The 17133-nt window shown below is 44.1% G+C and overlaps 2 protein-coding genes across 3 annotated transcripts in view; both read right to left on the reverse strand.

The window, feature by feature from the left end:
* Positions 1 to 15606, reverse strand: part of UPK1B (uroplakin 1B) — a 28948-nt gene extending 13342 nt beyond the window's left edge. For both annotated transcript variants that reach the window (XM_041723666.1, XM_041723581.1), the window contains exons 1-4: positions 15556 to 15606; positions 4894 to 4981; positions 3639 to 3839; positions 576 to 650 (exon numbers count right to left, since the gene is read on the reverse strand). In XM_041723666.1, the coding sequence (XP_041579600.1) occupies positions 576 to 650; positions 3639 to 3839; positions 4894 to 4962 (345 nt within the window). In that variant the 5' untranslated portion in view covers positions 4963 to 4981; positions 15556 to 15606. The remainder of the gene's footprint in view (positions 1 to 575; positions 651 to 3638; positions 3840 to 4893; positions 4982 to 15555) is intronic.
* The window catches only part of TEX55 (testis expressed 55), a 32575-nt gene continuing 23481 nt past the window's right edge, over positions 8040 to 17133 (reverse strand). The window contains exons 4-5 of the mRNA XM_041748502.1: positions 9247 to 9345; positions 8040 to 8087 (exon numbers count right to left, since the gene is read on the reverse strand). Coding sequence (XP_041604436.1) covers positions 8040 to 8087; positions 9247 to 9345 — 147 coding nt within the window. The remainder of the gene's footprint in view (positions 8088 to 9246; positions 9346 to 17133) is intronic.

Consider the following 17133-nt stretch of genomic DNA (forward strand, 5'->3'; position numbering starts at 1 on the left):
TTTCTTTCTTCTTTCTTTCTTTCTTTCTTTCTTTCTTTCTTTCTTTCTTTCTTTCTTTCTTTCTTTCTTTCTTTCTTTCTTTCTTTCTTTCTTTCTTTCTTTCTTTCTTTCTTCTCTTTTCTTTTTTTAAGAGATTTTATTTATTTATTCATGAGAGACACAGAGAGAGGCAGAGACACAGGCAGAGGGAGAAGCAGGCTCCCTGTGGGAAGCCTGACATGGGACTCGATCCCTGGACCCCAGGCTCATGCCCTGAGCCAAAGGCAGACGCTCAACTGCTGAGCCACCCAGGTGTCCCTCAGGGCTCTTTTCTTTCACTTACCAACTGTGTAACCTCAGACAAGTTACCTCACCTTTCTAAGTATCATTTCTTTACCTGTAAAGTGACCATAGTGATAATACCTATTTCATAGAGTTATAATGAGGATTAAGTAAAGTTATATATGATATTAAAGCACATATTAGAGTGGCTATACAGACTGAGGGCCTAATACGTGTCAGCTATTACGCTGTTATAATGATAATGATGACTTACATGATCATTTTTGCTCTGTGCTTTTTGCAATTGTACTCACAAAGTCTCGTTGTGTGGCTGCTGTGATACAAGATGCCACTTCAAAGCCATATACTATAAACATCAGAATGAAATACTGGAAGGGAAACAAATGGGAAAAAAAGAATTACATTTATCTCCAAAAAAGAGAATTTAAAAAAGATAATTATTATAGTCTTTCAGCATATTCATCTAAGTATAGCCATCTAGTCATTAATGAAATTATTCAACAAACACTCATTGATCAGCTGTTTGGTGCAGGACTTGGTGCTAGGTGCTAATCAGCCCAATTCCCTCCTTATGCCCAGAGAACAAACGACTATTGAATACAGAGCTTTCTCAGTCCTGTATCCTACATTTCTGTTTTAACTGAGAAAAACAAATCAAGAGAATGAACTGATGTGTGTATGTGTGTTTGTTCAATGGCTGGCAAGAGAGTCTTGGTGGATCAGACACCACAGAGAGCTCCATAAATTCCTTCTTACCGAGGGAAGTTTTCTTTATAGTTTACTGAAAATTTAGAATTACAGAGGCCAGAAAAAAATAAACCAGATCGTGTTTAATATCCATTGTCCCTCCTGACTAGGTCCAGTCTCACTAGAGTGGAGTGGATCCTGGTACACTGCCTTTCACCAGCGCTCTTCTCTCAGGCCCCAGCCTTCCAGGTACGGGTCAGGCAAGTGGAACAGACCTCACTGTGTTGCTGCTGTGTGTCTGTGTGTTGCTGTTGTGTGTGTGTGTGTGTGTGTGTGTGTCCACACTCGCACATGGGCACACATGCTTTTGCATGGTGCCTCCCCACCATACTGCCTCTATTTATGACTGAAAGATATCTGAACGTCAAGTTGCCTCTGAATCTGGGATGAGGACTATTTGCGAGGGTCTGTCTTTGCTTTTCTGGACCCTGCATGTTCACTTTTGTTCCCTGGATTCTTCTAGGGAAGGGGCGTTGCAGTCAGTGTCCATGGGGGAGGGCAAGGAAACCTGTTCTCTCTCCAGGGCAGGGATGGCTCTCTGAGTAGGACCCTCTCCTGCCCTAACTACTCAGCTACTACTCAGAGAAAGGCTTTGGCTGGGGAGTTAGCAGCAGGAGCTTCTCCAGAGGCCTCATAACACTTGCTGCCTTGTTTTTTGTTAAGAGCTTTGCTGGTTGGGGGTACCTGCCTGACTCAGTCGGTAGAGCGCGTGGCTCTTGATCTTGAGGTTGTGAGTTTGAGGCTCATGTTGGCTGTAGAAATTACTTAGAAATAAAATCCTTAAAGAAAAAAAGAGCTTTTTTTATACTCTCATGATTATATTTTGCACATTTAAATGAACAAATGGATTATTTTCCTCCTTGAGGAGGACATTATACTGTCACCATAATATTCATTTCTTTAAGTTGACAACTCTAATTATCCATCCTGATTTTGTCCTTTTATCTATCCACTTGTATCCATGGAAACATGAGAATTTCTCTTAAAAAGGGAAAAAATTGAAAATACAGATTTTTCCCATTTGGTAGCCTGTCATTCTTTTTGCCTCTTCTATGCTCTTTTTAAAGGAAACATTTTACATTGCTTTCAACACTCTTACCTAAAAGTGTGAGAAATATCACACCTTTATTCCTTTGTAAAAAAATTGAAAGGATTTTGTTCAACAAAGTATTTTGTTGAACTTTCTAGCAGACATAAATATATAAAAATACATTAAACATAAATACATCAAATCTTTTGATAGCTGAAATGTTGTAGAAAAAAAAGCTTAGTGCATGGGTTATTAGTATCTACATGACACTTATGACAACTTTTTCACACTGAAAAAAAGGGCTTTGATGGCTCCTCTTCAAGGGGCTGGACACTCCAGAAAGGAGGTGCTGAGGATGCAGGGTTTTTCCCCACCAGCCCCTTGGCAGCTGCCCTGCTCCTTCTCTTTGCAGGGCACAAGTGAAGAATGTTCCCTCCTGGCTTTGTCAGGTATACGTGGCTGCCCAAGGTGAGACCAGGATGCAGGTAAAACTTGTCTCTGGGGATACCTGCCCCTCCTCTCCCTTTCCCTGCATTCTTTACCCACCTGAACAAGTGGGTGCTTTTGTCCCAGAACAAACTCATGCTAAAGGAATCAGAGAATGTAAATGTTCTGCATTCCCTAGGTGTCAGGGCAAAGTTTAGATCACAGGAAAAGTAAACCAACAAGCACTTTAAGTTGCTGGGCTTGATCTATAAAGATGTAACTCAAGTCCTGCAGCACTTGGGTAGGAGAGTTATTTCAGGTTGGGGGGTGGGGGTGGGACCCCATCACAGTGTGAGGAAAAAACCACTGTTCTAAGCATGGGGGCCAAGAATAGAAGTCTAGACCCAATCCCAAGGGTTCTTAGCTCTGCTGGTAGCAAATTTGCTTCCATCTATGAAGCCGGGAATTGACCTTGCTGTCTGTGGCTTAGGGCTGAAGCCTCTGCGGCTGCGTAGTGTTAGAGGTTCCACAGGCAGGTGGGGCCGACGCTGTGCTCTATAGTGCTGCGTGTCAAGGTTTTCTAGGGTCCCTGAAGAGTAGAGTGAATACAAAATATGGGAAATGCAGGTCATTATACAAAATCATCAGCCTTAAGCTCAAAAATGTCTGAAAAAGCTCATGCTGTCTCTTAAAAATGCATGCATATTTTGCATTTTCTATCCAAAGATATGAATGACTGATTGGTATTAAAATAATACTTTAAACTCCTTATTGTCAAGAGGAAAAAGCCTAATGATCATGTTCTCACGCTGTCTCTCTTTTGACCTATGTAGCTTCTGGCTGTACCTGCTGGATGCATGCAGGTACCAGGCGGAGAAGCACAGATCTGAAAAATTCTCAACAGGATCACCCCCACGTTTCTCCTCTGTGAGTTCTCTGTACTGGAATCTTCTGGACTTGCAATGGTGGAGGGCATCCTTACCCCCACACGGACAAGCTTCACTGCAGGAGAGTCTTTTGCGCCTTCTCACCCCCACCTGGCTCTCTCTGTTCCCACCTACCCCACTGCAAGCCAAATCACTGCGCTTGGGGAAGAAGAAACAGTCCATCAAAATCGGTCCAGGAGCAACTGTAGAGAGTTTTAAGGTCTCACCGCCAAAAGAATTTTCCTGCTGGACTTCATGATGCCTACAATGCCTAGAACAGACAGGCAAAAGAGGCAGATGCCCACAAACATGCCGATCCAGGCCGCCCCGTAGATGTCATCGTTGTCGGTGGCTTCAAGCAGTGGGTAGAGGCTGTGCTGGTCGGATACAAAGAAGATGCACTCTGCCGTCAGGGCGATGCCGCACATCTGGGGGCAGAGGGCGTCTGTCAGGCTGGGGGGCAGGAGAGAAGCATCGGGAGAAGGATGCAGAAGGGTGGGAAGGGGGTTATGAGAGAGACTAACTCCGTCCCTGCAGAGGCTCAAAGTGATGGACTCATCACCAGGACATCAAACAGCTCATTCCATCCTAGTAATACATTGCATGCTTCCTCCCACCAGTCACTCCCTTATTGCTGTTTGGGAAAAGACCCAGGCAATTTCAGACCATCTAGAGTCCTTGGGGGCATGAACCACAAGCAACATCTTGTGGGGAGATCACCTCCCACTCTCCCACTGCCTTTCACCCAAATTCCTGGATTATAATATTTAACCCATTCTTGGTCATGCTCATTGGTGCCAGAGAGGCATTGAGTATTAGAGCTGGAAGGAACCTTGGTGGTTATCTTTCTCACCCCTTGCATTTTATAGACAAGGGACGTTGGCCTTGAAAGCCGATGACTTGTCTAGAGTCACATGGACTTAGAGGCAGGCTGGGCCCAGAGCCAGCGATCCTGGTTCTCAAGTGCTCTGTCAGCATGCCACACCCACACAGTGTGGCCTCTGAGCCACTCTCACATCCTGGTATTGCCTTCTGTGTGAGAAGGACAAGTAAATGCAAACATTTATCCCCAACAGGCTTAATAGAACAGTTCCACGGAAATCAAACTGAGGTGAAGTAGGAAAGAAACACCACAGCCTGTGTGTGGTGGGAATATTTGGACACTGACCATGGTTGACCTGGCTTCTTTCAGATTTTTGTGTCTTAAAGTTGGGAGGAAAAGATCCATTCTTTTTAAAAATCATGGTCTTTCAACATATTGCGCAGTTCCACATGATAGTTTATATAATCAAATTCTAGCTAACATATTTTACTATCACATTTCCTGAAAAAAGAAGAGAGGAAGCCAGTAATTATATCATTATTTTCCCTTAAACTTTCAAAAGTGAGAGTTTAAAGGAAAAATAAATAATCCAAATAATAAAAAATAATCCCCAAACCATGATTTCAGAAAGAACTTCCTGAAAAATACTTGTTACTTACACCAACAATCACATTTCCAAAAATCAGCAGGCCCTGGAAGCAACGAACAGTGGAGTCATCTTTGGCCATCTTCAGGATTTCCCACAAGCTGAAGACACAATGGAGAACATTACAACTGAATCGGACCAGGTGGCAAATGCCGCTCCAAGTTCCCGGATATGCCTACCTCACACCATCATGTATCACCTTCTTGTGTTCCGAAGCATCCAAACCAAAGTCAGGCAATCATTTAGCAAGGGAGGGAATTTGGTTACTAAGCTCTCGAATCACTGTCATTTTTTTAAAAAAAGCCTTTATTTATTTATTCATGAGAGACACAGAGAGGCAGAGACACAGGCAGAGGGAGAAGCAGGCTCCTTGCAGGGAGATGGATGTAGGACTTGATTCCAGGACCCCAGGATCACGACCTGAGCTGAAGGCAGATGCTCAGCCAATGAGCCACCCAGGCGCCCCTGGATTTGAGATATTTTAAAGTAGACCCAAAAGGTTTTGCTTAAGTATTTGGTGTTGGATAAGAGAAGAACAATTAAAGATAACTTGAAAATTATTATTATTATTATTTAAATTAAAATTTGAAAATGGTAAATCCATGGCAGTTGGTGCCCATATCGATTACAGGCAGCTGTTAAAAATCATTATTATCAGAATATTCTGTTACCTTCAAAAAGAGCTGGCAATTTTAAAAATACCCTGTTTATCCAAAGGATACAAAAATAGATATTCGAAGGGGCACATGCACCCTGATGTTTATGGCAGCATTATCAACAATAGCCAAACTATGGAAAGAACCAAGTGTCCATTGATTGATGAATGGATAAAGAAGATGTCACACATACACACTGGGAATATTACTCAGCCGTCAAAAAGAATGAAATCTTGCCATTTGCAATGACTTGGATGGAACTAGAGCATATTACGCTAAGCGAAATAAGTCAATTCCACTCACATGTGGAATTTAAGGAATGAAACAGATGAACATAGGAGAAGGGAAGGAAAAATAAAGTGAGATAAAAACAGGAAGAGACAAACCATAGGAGATTCTTAGGTATAGAGAACAAACTGAGGGTTGCTGGAGGGGAGGTGGGCGGGGGATGGGCATTAAGGAGGCCATGTGTCATGACGAGTACTGGGTGTTATATGATGAGTGTGAAGAGTCACTGAATTCTATTCCTGAAACCAATATGCTATATGCTAACTAACTTGAATTTAAAGAAAAGCTTGAAATAAATAAGTAAGTAAAAATCAAAAGTACCCTATTGCACAAGGTGGGGGGTGGGAAAAGAGGCATTGACATAAAGTTCCTTCCATGTGCCACTCAACTAGGACACATCTAACTCTCATAGCCTGATTAGGTAGAAAAAGAAAAAAGGTGAGGAGCCTCATTCTGCAGATGAGGAAACTAAAGCTTTAATTTAGGTAATTAAGGTCCCTGGGGCCACCAGATCAGTAAGTGGAAGAGCTAGGCTGGAGGTGTTGGCCAGTGTGGCTGGAGCTCCAGGCCATCCCCGCAGCCCACTCTGGCTCCCAGAAATTATTCATGAGGTTTAGTGCTTTGTATGGCACTAAAACTCAGTAGCCCCTTCCTCCCTGAGGATTCTCTGGAAGGAACACGGAGGTGTTTTGGGTCAATTACTTTAGCTTTTATATTTCAAATGCCTTCAGAAATGCCATCCAGGGGGCTCCTGGGTGGCTCACATGGTTGAGCATCTACTTTCCATTCAGGTCAAGATCTCCGGGTCCTGGGATGGAGCTTTGGGTAGGGCTCCCTGCTCAGCGGGGAGCCTGCCTCTGCCTCTCCCTCTCCCCCTGCCTATGCTTGTGTTCTCTCTCATCTCTCTCTGTCTCAAATGAGTAAATAAATCCTTAAAAAAAAAAAAAAAAAAAGAAAAGCCATCCACATCTCTTACTGTGTTACTGTTTTGAGTAACGAATCACTGCCTACACTCAGGCTCTAAGTCAAAATGTATTAAATGATACAACCTGGGTTTTGAGGTGTACAAAGATGTATAAGGGAGATTGCTGTGTTCTAGGATTTTATGCTCTAGTAGGGAAGCTGAGATAGTTCCTAAATAGTCTTCATACATCCCGTAAGACCCTAAGTGCTGTGTGGGAGTTCTGAGTATGGAAATGGAAGCCCTCCAGAGTGTGTATGGTTTAAGTGAGGAGACTAGAGGTGTAAGGCGGGTGTGGGAGGAAGATGGGGTGGCTGACATTCCAGGGAAAGGAAAAAGTCAGGGAGCGGAGACCTAGAAGAGCAAGGTGGCCCTGAGGTAGCAATGGAGGCAGTGTGGCTGCAGTGCCCGTTGGTACAGGGGATCAGTGGGAGGCAAGCCTTCTACGTGACTCAGACCTTGCTAAAATTGAACGTCATTATTCTACTCTACCGTAAGCGTTAATGACCTTCCAAGTAATCTCAACTTCTCTATTTTCCCTTGCTCGTTCAGCTGGGTAGCTATGGGGATTGAAGGAGTCATAATCCATGAGTGTCTGGGCCCCAGAATTGAGGGCATCCGTGGGTCATCCATCAACGTTTGCTGAGTGAATAGAAGAAAGCAGGCCACTGGGATAAGATCTTTGTGTGTAGTTTCTGCTTGGAAGTGGCATTCATCCTTCCCTGCAATTGTTCCAGTGACTGTTACCTGCCAGACTGAGTGGAGCCAGGGTGCCCTGAAGGAGTTAACGCACAGGCGCCACCAGGGGAGATCAATGTGACCAGACCAGTCACATTGTAAAGTTCATTACTGGTATGACAGACATTGCTCCTGACCAGCTGAGTGATGATCTAGAGACCAAAATAAATAGACGGGGAAAGTTCAGACAACACAAGTATAGAGAGTCAGGGGCAAAAGTCTGGAGAAGCCAAGGGCAGCACCATTTCGACCAGTCCGGGCTAGGCACCCATTTGTTGGGTAGCAGCCTGTTTGTGTTGATTAGCTGGGCTTAAAGAACAGAAAGAGGGCAACGTGTTCTTGCAAGGAATTTCAAGTGTGATTGCAGCAACATGGATTCAAGAAAAAATGATTGTAGGTCGAATCAAAGGGGAAAAAGGACTACAGACAAGAGGAAGAGTACAGGCAGGCCACCACGCTGGGCTTTCAGGGCGTTGCTGAAGGGACCTGAACGTGGGATTGGGCCTGGGTGATTCGTTAGGCCCCATAACCCACTTTTCCAAAGACGACCTGCCACAGCAAGTTCTATAAAGGGGGAAGAGACAAATGGGTACTCTGTGGGAAGACTGCCTGTCAGGATCAGGATGGGACCCAGACAAGAGTGGGAGAGAAGAAGGAGGAGGCCGATGAGGGGTGGCTTTGAGCAAAAAGAAGAGTGAACTGAGCCGGGCAGCGGTAGGAAGTGCTGGGGAGGCAGCCTGACTGTGGGGGAACCCCTGGAGGGCCGGGATGTAGCAATGGGCAAGGCCACCAGCTTTCTCTCCCCTTGCCCCGTGCATTCTCCTCCCCGTCAGGCCTCTGGGGTCAGCGGCACGCAATAACCGAGGAAGTCACTCCCATCTTCCAAAATAAAAACCATGATGAAAGCTGTCATGGAATGAGCACTTTGGGTGTCCTCAGCTCACAGTAGGCACCTCATGCTCATCTCTCAACAGAGCCAAGAGGTGCTGTTTTGTTTGGGCGTTTGTTCACTTATTTTATTTTATTTATTTATTTTTAATTTTTAATTTTTATTTATTTTTGTTCACTTTTTTAACCAAAATTTGTACTAATTTCTTACGGCTGCTGTAACAAGTTACTACAAACTCCATGGCTTAAAGCAACACAAATGTAACCTCCGAGGTGGAGGTCAGACGTGTGAAATGAGTCTCACTGGGATAAAATCAACCTGTCCGCAGAGCGGCCCTCCTGGAGAATCTGTTTTCTTGTCATTTCCCAGATGAAGAGAGGGAGGCTTGAGAGATTGCTTACTTTTACTCAAGGCCACTCTGCCAGAAAATGCAAAGGCTTAGATTCAGGGGCGCCTGGGTGGCTCAGTCAGGTAAGGGTCTGCCTTCCACTCAGGTCATGGTCCCCGGCCCTGGGATGGAGCTCCGTCTGGGGCTCCCTGCTCAGCGGGGAGTCTGCTCCTCTCTCTCCCTCTGACCCTCCTCCCTCTTCCTCTCTCTCTCAAATAAATAAATACTCTTGAAAAAAATCAAAAGCTGAGATTCAAACCCAAGTCTGCCTGGCTTTGGATATTTTACTTAAACGCTATACAGTTTCTGAAGTCCTGTCACAGAGCTAATATAAAAAGCAACCCCTGGCTCACTTCTGTGATGACCCTCAAGCAGAGCGAACAGGTCCCCCGTGTGGCTCAGATGCCTTTGCTAAGGTTAGAATCACGGGGCCTCTCTTCACTCACCTCTCCAGCTTCCTGTCTCCGTAGCTCCTGTCTCCTTAGCTCCTTGACATTGCGCGAATATTTGCACATTTTCCTCAAACCCAGGGCTGCACCCACATGCTTTTCCAGAAAATTTGTTCAGATATATCCCAACCCTGCAGTTTTTTCACCCACCTCTTAGGACCGAAATTCTTGGAAGGAAAAGGTGCAAATGTGCAGGTTAATGTGAGCTGACATTTCATAGCATCTCCTTGGTTGCTTGTGTTTTAGACTAGGTTGGTGTCTAGAGGACCCAAAACATGTGTTGCATCTGCCACACAGCCGCAAATGTCCAGTGAGATGGTAGTTAGGGAGTCAAGTGTAGGCTTCTCAGGGCTCACGGTGCAGCCTGGTGGCTGTAGTCTGTGAGCACACACTTGGGGTCAGAATGCCAAGGTTCAAACCCCAGTCTTGTCCATCCTTTCTGTGGACCCCTGGACAGTGCTACTCAATGTCTACTTCCCCATTTATAAAATGGGTAAGACTCAATGTGTTTGATGGGGTCTTTGTGATTGCTGAGATAAAAGATGGGGAAGTGGTTGGCAAAAACTTTTTGCTTATAAACATGAGAAATTGTGATTGATAACCAGTGGCAGACTTAGGAAGAGCAGGAAATTGGGCTATGGCTTTGCTTTATGCACCAGTGACTCCTGGGGCCTCGCCAGGAGGTTGGAAGGTGACTGGTCCCACGGCCAATGTCTTCCAGGTTGAGGTGAAACAGTCTCTCTACCTTCCCTCTATCTCCTGCCTAGGATCCACTCTGCTGTAGGGATCTATAGGCCTTACACATGTGTGCTTCTTCTTATTTTCCATGGAAGGATTCAGGGGTGAGGGGTGGGGTGGGGTAATAATCTCTTTGGAACCAGAAAAAAAGCTACCCCGTTGTGCTTGGGGTATGTGGCCAGAGTCAGGTATCAAGCAGCACATCTGGATGGGAGGGACCCTCTCTGCATTCCATCAGCATTCCTGAACCGTCAACACCAGGATACTGGGCTTCATCGCTCTGGCTTTGGCTAGGTCCAGGGCCTCTGCTCCAGACTAAGGTGATGTAGAGCGGACACTCGTTATTCTCCTCTGTGCCCAGGCCGCTTTCCTCCTGACGCAGAATTTACTTAGGGAGGATTCTGCTCCCCCTCTGCATTCTTTTCTCCTGGTATCAACATACAAAGGGGCCCCTGCACTTTTCTGCATGAGTCTCCAAAGCAGGAGAAGGCCCTGGGACTGCATTTCATTTATCTTTCTAGGTCCAAGGTGGCACAGTGCTTGACACATAGTCGGCACTCAATATATTATTTTGCTAAATAAAAGGCAGATAAAGTAGATTTTAGCCTGGGTTAGAGAATACAGTAAAGTGGGAAGGGCAGGAGCTTTCGACAGACCTGAGTTTGAATCTCTGCTCTGCTGCTTACCGGTTTTGTGAGCTCAGGTCGTTTCTTAATCTTACTGAGCTTTATCTCTAAACGGGTATCATAATCACTAACTCAAAAGGTTACTGTGAAAATTCAGTGAGAATATAGGTGAATGTTAATACAATATTATTACCCAACTAATATTAATTTTATTTTTGCCTTCAATTTCTTGAAGCAGATAGACCAAGCCAACAGACTTGAATGGTGAAAGCACCGAAAACTAGTGATTTAATTTTGCTTTAAAACACAGAGCCGCATTTCGAAGAACATATGATTTTAATATGGGATGCGAATATATAAAACCAGATCAAAGTTTGGCTGAAGCAAGAGTGGAGAGTTTTCCCTCATCAGTTCTGAATTTCCAAGCCACATGGTGAGCTCCCACGTGGCTAGGAACCACTCTTCTAGAACTAACAGGAATGAAAGATGTAGGAAAAGTACTGAGTTCAAAGGCAGTTGCCCAGGGAGTTAGAAGACACTCAAGAGTGAAGTTGGGAAACCCTGGTCAAGAGGTAATGTTGATATTACCTAGTCTCTGTGTCAAAGAGACCTGTGTTGGGTGGAAAACTTCTAGGAAAGTTTCCTGGAAAAGAGGCAACTTCCATAATAGACAGAGAAGGGGTCTGGGAAGGGGTTCCTGGCACACTTGGAGCAAAGGCAATGTGATTTCTATGAAAGGAAATGGTCAGGCCTGGCTAAGCCTTCAGAATTCTTTGAAGGCTCTGAACACCTGTGCACCAGGGCAGACTAATGAACTTATTAAGTTAGAACAAGAAAAACTTTGACACATTTTCACACCGATAGCTGTTAAAAAAAAAAAAAAAGACATTATGAATTTATTGCCCTTACTGGAGAAGACAGGCATGGAGGGAGGCCCAGATGGCACCATTCTACATACAGAATATAAACTGTGGTGTTCCCTAGGGCTTTGCCTAGGAAGTGGTGCCCAGTCGTTTGATCAGATAGCAGTCTAGATATTGCTGTGAAGAGAGTCTTACAGACATGATTGACATTTAAATCATGATATTAAATCAATAGGCTTTGAATAAAGCAGATTACTTTCCGCAACAGGGATGGGCCTCTTCTAATCAGTTGAGGGCCTTCAGGGCAAAGATAGATTTCCCAAGCAATTCTACCTCAAAACTGCAGATTTCAGACTTAAGACTGTACCATCAGCTTCTTTCCTGAATTTTTGGTTGCTCTACAGATTTCAGGCTTGCGAGCTCCTACAACCATGTGAGCTATTTCCTTAAAACAAATATCTGTTTATCTGGCTGAAGATGTAGAGGCTTTGTAGTCAGTCCTCTTGTTGAGCAAATGAGGAAACTGAGGCTCCCAGAGGGGAAGTGACTTGTTCAAGATCACGGATGTGTTGTTTGCAGAGTCAAGATTCAAGTCCAGATCTCCTGACTCTTAACAGCCTTTTATTTATTTATTTTTAAGATTTTATTTATTTATTCATAAGAGACACACAGAGAGAGGCAGAGACACAGGCAGAGGGAGAAGCAGGCTCTGTGAAGGGAGCATGATATGGGACTTGATCCCAGGACCCTAGGATCACGACCTGAGCCAAAGGCAGACGCTCAACCACTGAGCCACCCAGACATCCCTTAACAGCCCTTTAGCGAGTTTGTCACTAATCATTCTTCTTTTTAAGATAGGTAGGCACCACCTCCCTTTATGCTTCTTTAAAGTTGAGAGAAAGCCCAAATGCCCTGCCCTGTTCTTTTCCCTTACAGGTTAAGCCATGAAGGGAGTCTCATAAACAAAGCTGGCAAGGATAGAGCCTTCTGCCTTTGCCCTCCATTCAAAGTCTTCCTCACTCATTACCCTAATTTCTAAAATCCCACAAGACAATCAGTCGTTTGCTCCTGATCAGAATGCACATCCATATAAAAGAGGCACACTGAGTCTTCTGAGCCATCAGTGTCAATGCCTCAATGTGAATAATTTTATCAGATCCCTTATATTTCCAAAGGGAGAAGAAAGACACACGAGAGAGAAAGAGACCCAAGGAGTATAGAACCTCAACGGACTACCCTACCTCATGATCTGGGGTCTTGGGTCTGTCTTCCGTGGATAGAGACTGAGTCTTGGCAATATGATGTGTCTTCCCATCCTACCTTCTTCCCTTTTAGCCTCCAGTATGTATCAGCTATTTCAAATACGGGGTCTATGGAAACTTTCATGTGTTATTCCAAAGTACCACTTCCCCCATAGGCGTTAGACTTGCTTTTTAACTTGGCAGGGATAGAAAAGAAGCAAATGGGGTGAGGCGAATTTTAAAAGGTGAGATTGGTAGAGGGCTGTTAAGAGAGCCAATTAGTGGCTGTCCACTTCAGAAATGTTATCACCCTTGACTGAAAGTATGCAGCTTGCCTGAAAGTGTTTTCCACATTCAAGAATAGCCTCTGTGAGCCCCACCCTGTGGAAAACTGCCCAGTGGCCTGGCACCATGATGATATACTCCAATTGCTCAACATCCCAGGAACTCCTTTGCTCTGAGGAGGGCAAACATTTTAAAAGGCTAGGTTTTATTTTTTTTTCCTTGTGCCCTCATTCCATTTGTTTTCTTATAAAAATTACTCATATCCGTAGTGTTGATGTTTCCAGACACATTGAATGGGTCTAAAAACCATTGCTCACTAAACAAACCCTTTCAAAGCAGAAGAAAGAGAAGTGAGTCTCTCCCATCAAGCATGAGCTCATTTTTTCAAGTTCATTACCTCTTTTCCTCACCCAAGTTTGTTGGGCCAGAGCACACGCAAACCACACCTCAAACTCTAGCTCATGCTAAAGAAATTTGGATTAACAAAGGAAAAAAAAAAAAAGAGAGAGAAATAGGAGAGGAAGAAACAAGAAACACACTGTGCTGTTCCCTTAGCCCCGACCTTGAAACCCAGAACAAAGGCAGACAGTTGTTCGACTTGGAGGGGCGAAGAAAGGTGGGTGTGGGGATTTTAGATCAGAGCCATTGCTGGTCTGCTTATATTTAGGGAAGGGATGAGTCCCTGGGAAAGGTGACAAGCAGCGCTTGTTCCCATGGCCATGACACCCAGGGCTCACAGCATCCATTGGTTTTTCTCCCTTTCAAGCTCTAAACCTGCTCTCAGTAATATGGTAACTAGTAGCCACATGTAGCTATTTTCATTCAAACTAGTTCAATTACATAACATTTAAAATTCAAAATAAAATAAAATAAAATTCAATCCTTGATGGGATGAGCACTGGGTTATGCTATACATTGGCAAACTGAACTCCAATAAAAAAAATAAAAAATAAAATTCAATCCTTTGGTTGCAATAGCCCCATTTTAAGTGCTCAGTAGCACTTGTAGTTGGTGGCTATTGTATAGAACATTTCCATCATCACAGAGAGTCCTATTGGATGGCACTGCTCTGGACTCTTGATGTTTGCCAGCTGACCTCAGAGTCATTCACCCACCTTAAGTCAGGACTAAGAAGCAGTGGCTCATTCTCAGGCAAATGAGGACCTCAGGGGCGGGCAATGCCAGCTGGATGCCCGGCCCCAAGGCAGGAATGCTATGGAGACTCCTTGGGGAGGTAAGATTAGGGCGCCTCTTTATGAATTCAGCCTTTGCCCCAGTTAGGGAACATCAGGGGTGTGCGCAGCCTGCAGGGGCTCATCAGTGTTTGCTCTTGGTAAGAATGTAAGCAGGAGAGGTCAACAAGAAACTCTGAGATTTCATTTGTTTTTCTTGACTAAATGGTGTGTAAATTCCCTTTTGGATTTACAAGTCTATGATTCTTTCCAGGTAGTTAAAAAAGAAATTGGTGATTTGGTTTTTCAGCCTATTGTAGCAGAAAGCAAAAAAGGCTGTTACAGCAGAAAGCAAAATGAGGGGGAAAAAAAAAAGCAAAATGAGAAAATTTCCTCCTCCTCATTAAGGAGAACTAATCAAAAGGAAAACTGTTTCTTTACAAGATTTGAAAATATGTGTGTGTGTGTGTATAAAATCTAAATGAATTCTTTCTTCTTCTGGTTAGTCAACTGTATTCAGGGAAGAAGTGATTGGTCAACATTGTCTTTAATTTAAAAAAAGGACATTGAAATTAAAGAAATTCCAAATGTGTTCAAAATCTTTGAAACTAGTTATAAGTGGAGTTTTAAATGTATAAACATAAACTAATAGTAGCATTATTGGAAACTCAATTCGTATTACATGTAGAAATGTTGTTACAATGAAAAATATATTTAGGATCTGTGGATCCTGTAGATCAACTAATTGGTGAAGAGTAAAAATAAATTATGTAAAAATAACATTACATAGATAAAGCTCATTTGTTGACTTATTGCAACTGCCACATTTCTTAAAAAGAGTTTGCAGAGAAGAAGCCATGAGTAAATTGCCTCACATATTCCATTACAAGTAGGCAGGATCAAATGATTTCAGACAAGATGACCAGGGAACTTTCTACTATATTATTAAGAAAGAACATGACCCATTTCCTTAAATTTTCTTTTTGCTTCTCTGACTTCACAAGGAAATTGGGGTCCACGGGGGTCTGTCTGAAACTTTAATCAGGAGACATAGGTTTTCCCAGGGTTCTTGGATTTTCTTGGTCGTTCCGTCAGGAAATTGGAGGGTAAAATTAGGATGGGTGAATAATACTCTCAGATCCTTCATTTCAGTTCTGAGAACTGGACAATTTCAAACGGTTTGAGAAGGCAATTTGTACATTTAAAGTAAAAGAGAACAAAATCGTCATAATAGTCTAAGTTACAAAAAATGATGGATCTCTTCACAAGGAAATTATCTTCTTCCCCTCGCCCTTTCAGGCCCCAGCTCACCTCCCAGGAAAGCAACCCAACCATTGAGAGTGCAGTTGGCTTCCCTGCAGAGTGAGATCCGACTACTCACCTGCCCTCTCCTCCTCCTCCTCCTCCTCTTCCTCCTCCTCCTCCTTGGGCTGTCCTGGCCCCCTCTGCACGCTGCTCTGGCCTGAGGTGCTTTTCTACCCAGCACCAATTCTCTGAACCTCCTGGACCAGGGAGGAATGGTCTGTGATTGGGAGGAGGCATCTCACATGGGCTGAACCTGATGCCGCCTGAGCTTGCCTCACTGAGGCCGGAAGTAACAGGAAGTTTCCCGACTGGAGATTTCTGCTACTTTGGAATGTGTGATTCTGACAGATGGCAGCACCTTGACAGGCCTTAGCTCATCATCACTCCTCTGGATTTCTCCTAGGTCTGGGCTTTTGTTTTTGTTTTGATTTTTTTTTTTTAAATTTATGATTTGATCCTTATTTCTGCTTTTGTGCCCTTAAAGGCCTATCTATTGTCCTGACTGCTCAGAGTCATGCTGGTACATGTCTGTCTGTCCAGGGTCACGTCTAGTTTCGGTTTTCATAACTTGCATATGCTACATTTAGGGGGGGGAGCAATTGCCCAATTAATACACTATAGGTGGTCCAAAGACCAATGAGTAATACTGCCCCTCCCTCTTCTCCCCTCCCCACCTCTGCCCTTCCCTCTCTTCCCCTCCTTTTGTCTTCCTTTTCCTTCCTTTCCTTCCCTTCCCTTCCCATCCACTGGAGCCACCACTTCATACCCAGCACCAACATTTCTGTTAATGTCTGCGTAACATATCATGGTTTATGCACACAGTAGTTTATTTAGCCTACAGTTTGGGATGGGTGATGGCAGCAATATTAGAATTTGTTGAGTGCTTTCATCAACAGATGCAGGCATTTTCTTGGGTCTGGATCATCTCTGTAACAGGTTAGGTTCTTTAGGAAGCAGACCCCGAGACAAAGTTTAGTGTGTAGTATATTTATTAGGGAATGGCCCTGCGATTAATACCCTTGGAAGGGAGAGGAAAGAAATAGCATTGGGCAGAGAGAGAAGACAAGTTGCCATGCAGGTGGGATGGTCTCGGGCAACCCCTTCCCTCCAGCCGGGAAGCTCCAGGAGTTGTTGGCCTGCCACGGTTGTTCTGCATGGGGCCCCTCTGTGATCAGTCCTTAAATAGAGGTCATCCTGGGAAGGTGGCTTTCAGGGTCAGGCTAGCCCTGAAGGGGGCTGACACTGGAGGCTGGGGTTGCCAGCACTCCCAGCAGCTGGGCAGCACACACCCCCTTGTTTGGCGGGGGGGACCTGCATGGAGCATCGGGGCGTTCATCACACGCCTTATTCCTCCTCAGTCCTCCAGGACCCACTTAGATATGGCTTGATAATTCACACAGTGGAGTTCTATTGAGACTGTGAAAAATGATGCCATTGAAAAAATTTTAATGATGTGGAAATAGGAAATATATTCGCTCACTTATTCAACAAATAGTTATCGAGAACTTCTGATGTGCCAGGCACTCTTCTAAGTGCTAACAATAAAAAGAGCAGGTTATAGATAGTCTGTACGGTTTGACCTTTGTATATGAGTGTACATATATTTGCACACATATGAATACACATTCATATATATATGAATTAAAGAGTTAAG

The sequence above is a fragment of the Vulpes lagopus genome, chromosome 1 (genome assembly GCF_018345385.1).
Source record: "Vulpes lagopus strain Blue_001 chromosome 1, ASM1834538v1, whole genome shotgun sequence".
NCBI classification, from domain to species: Eukaryota; Metazoa; Chordata; class Mammalia; order Carnivora; family Canidae; genus Vulpes; species Vulpes lagopus.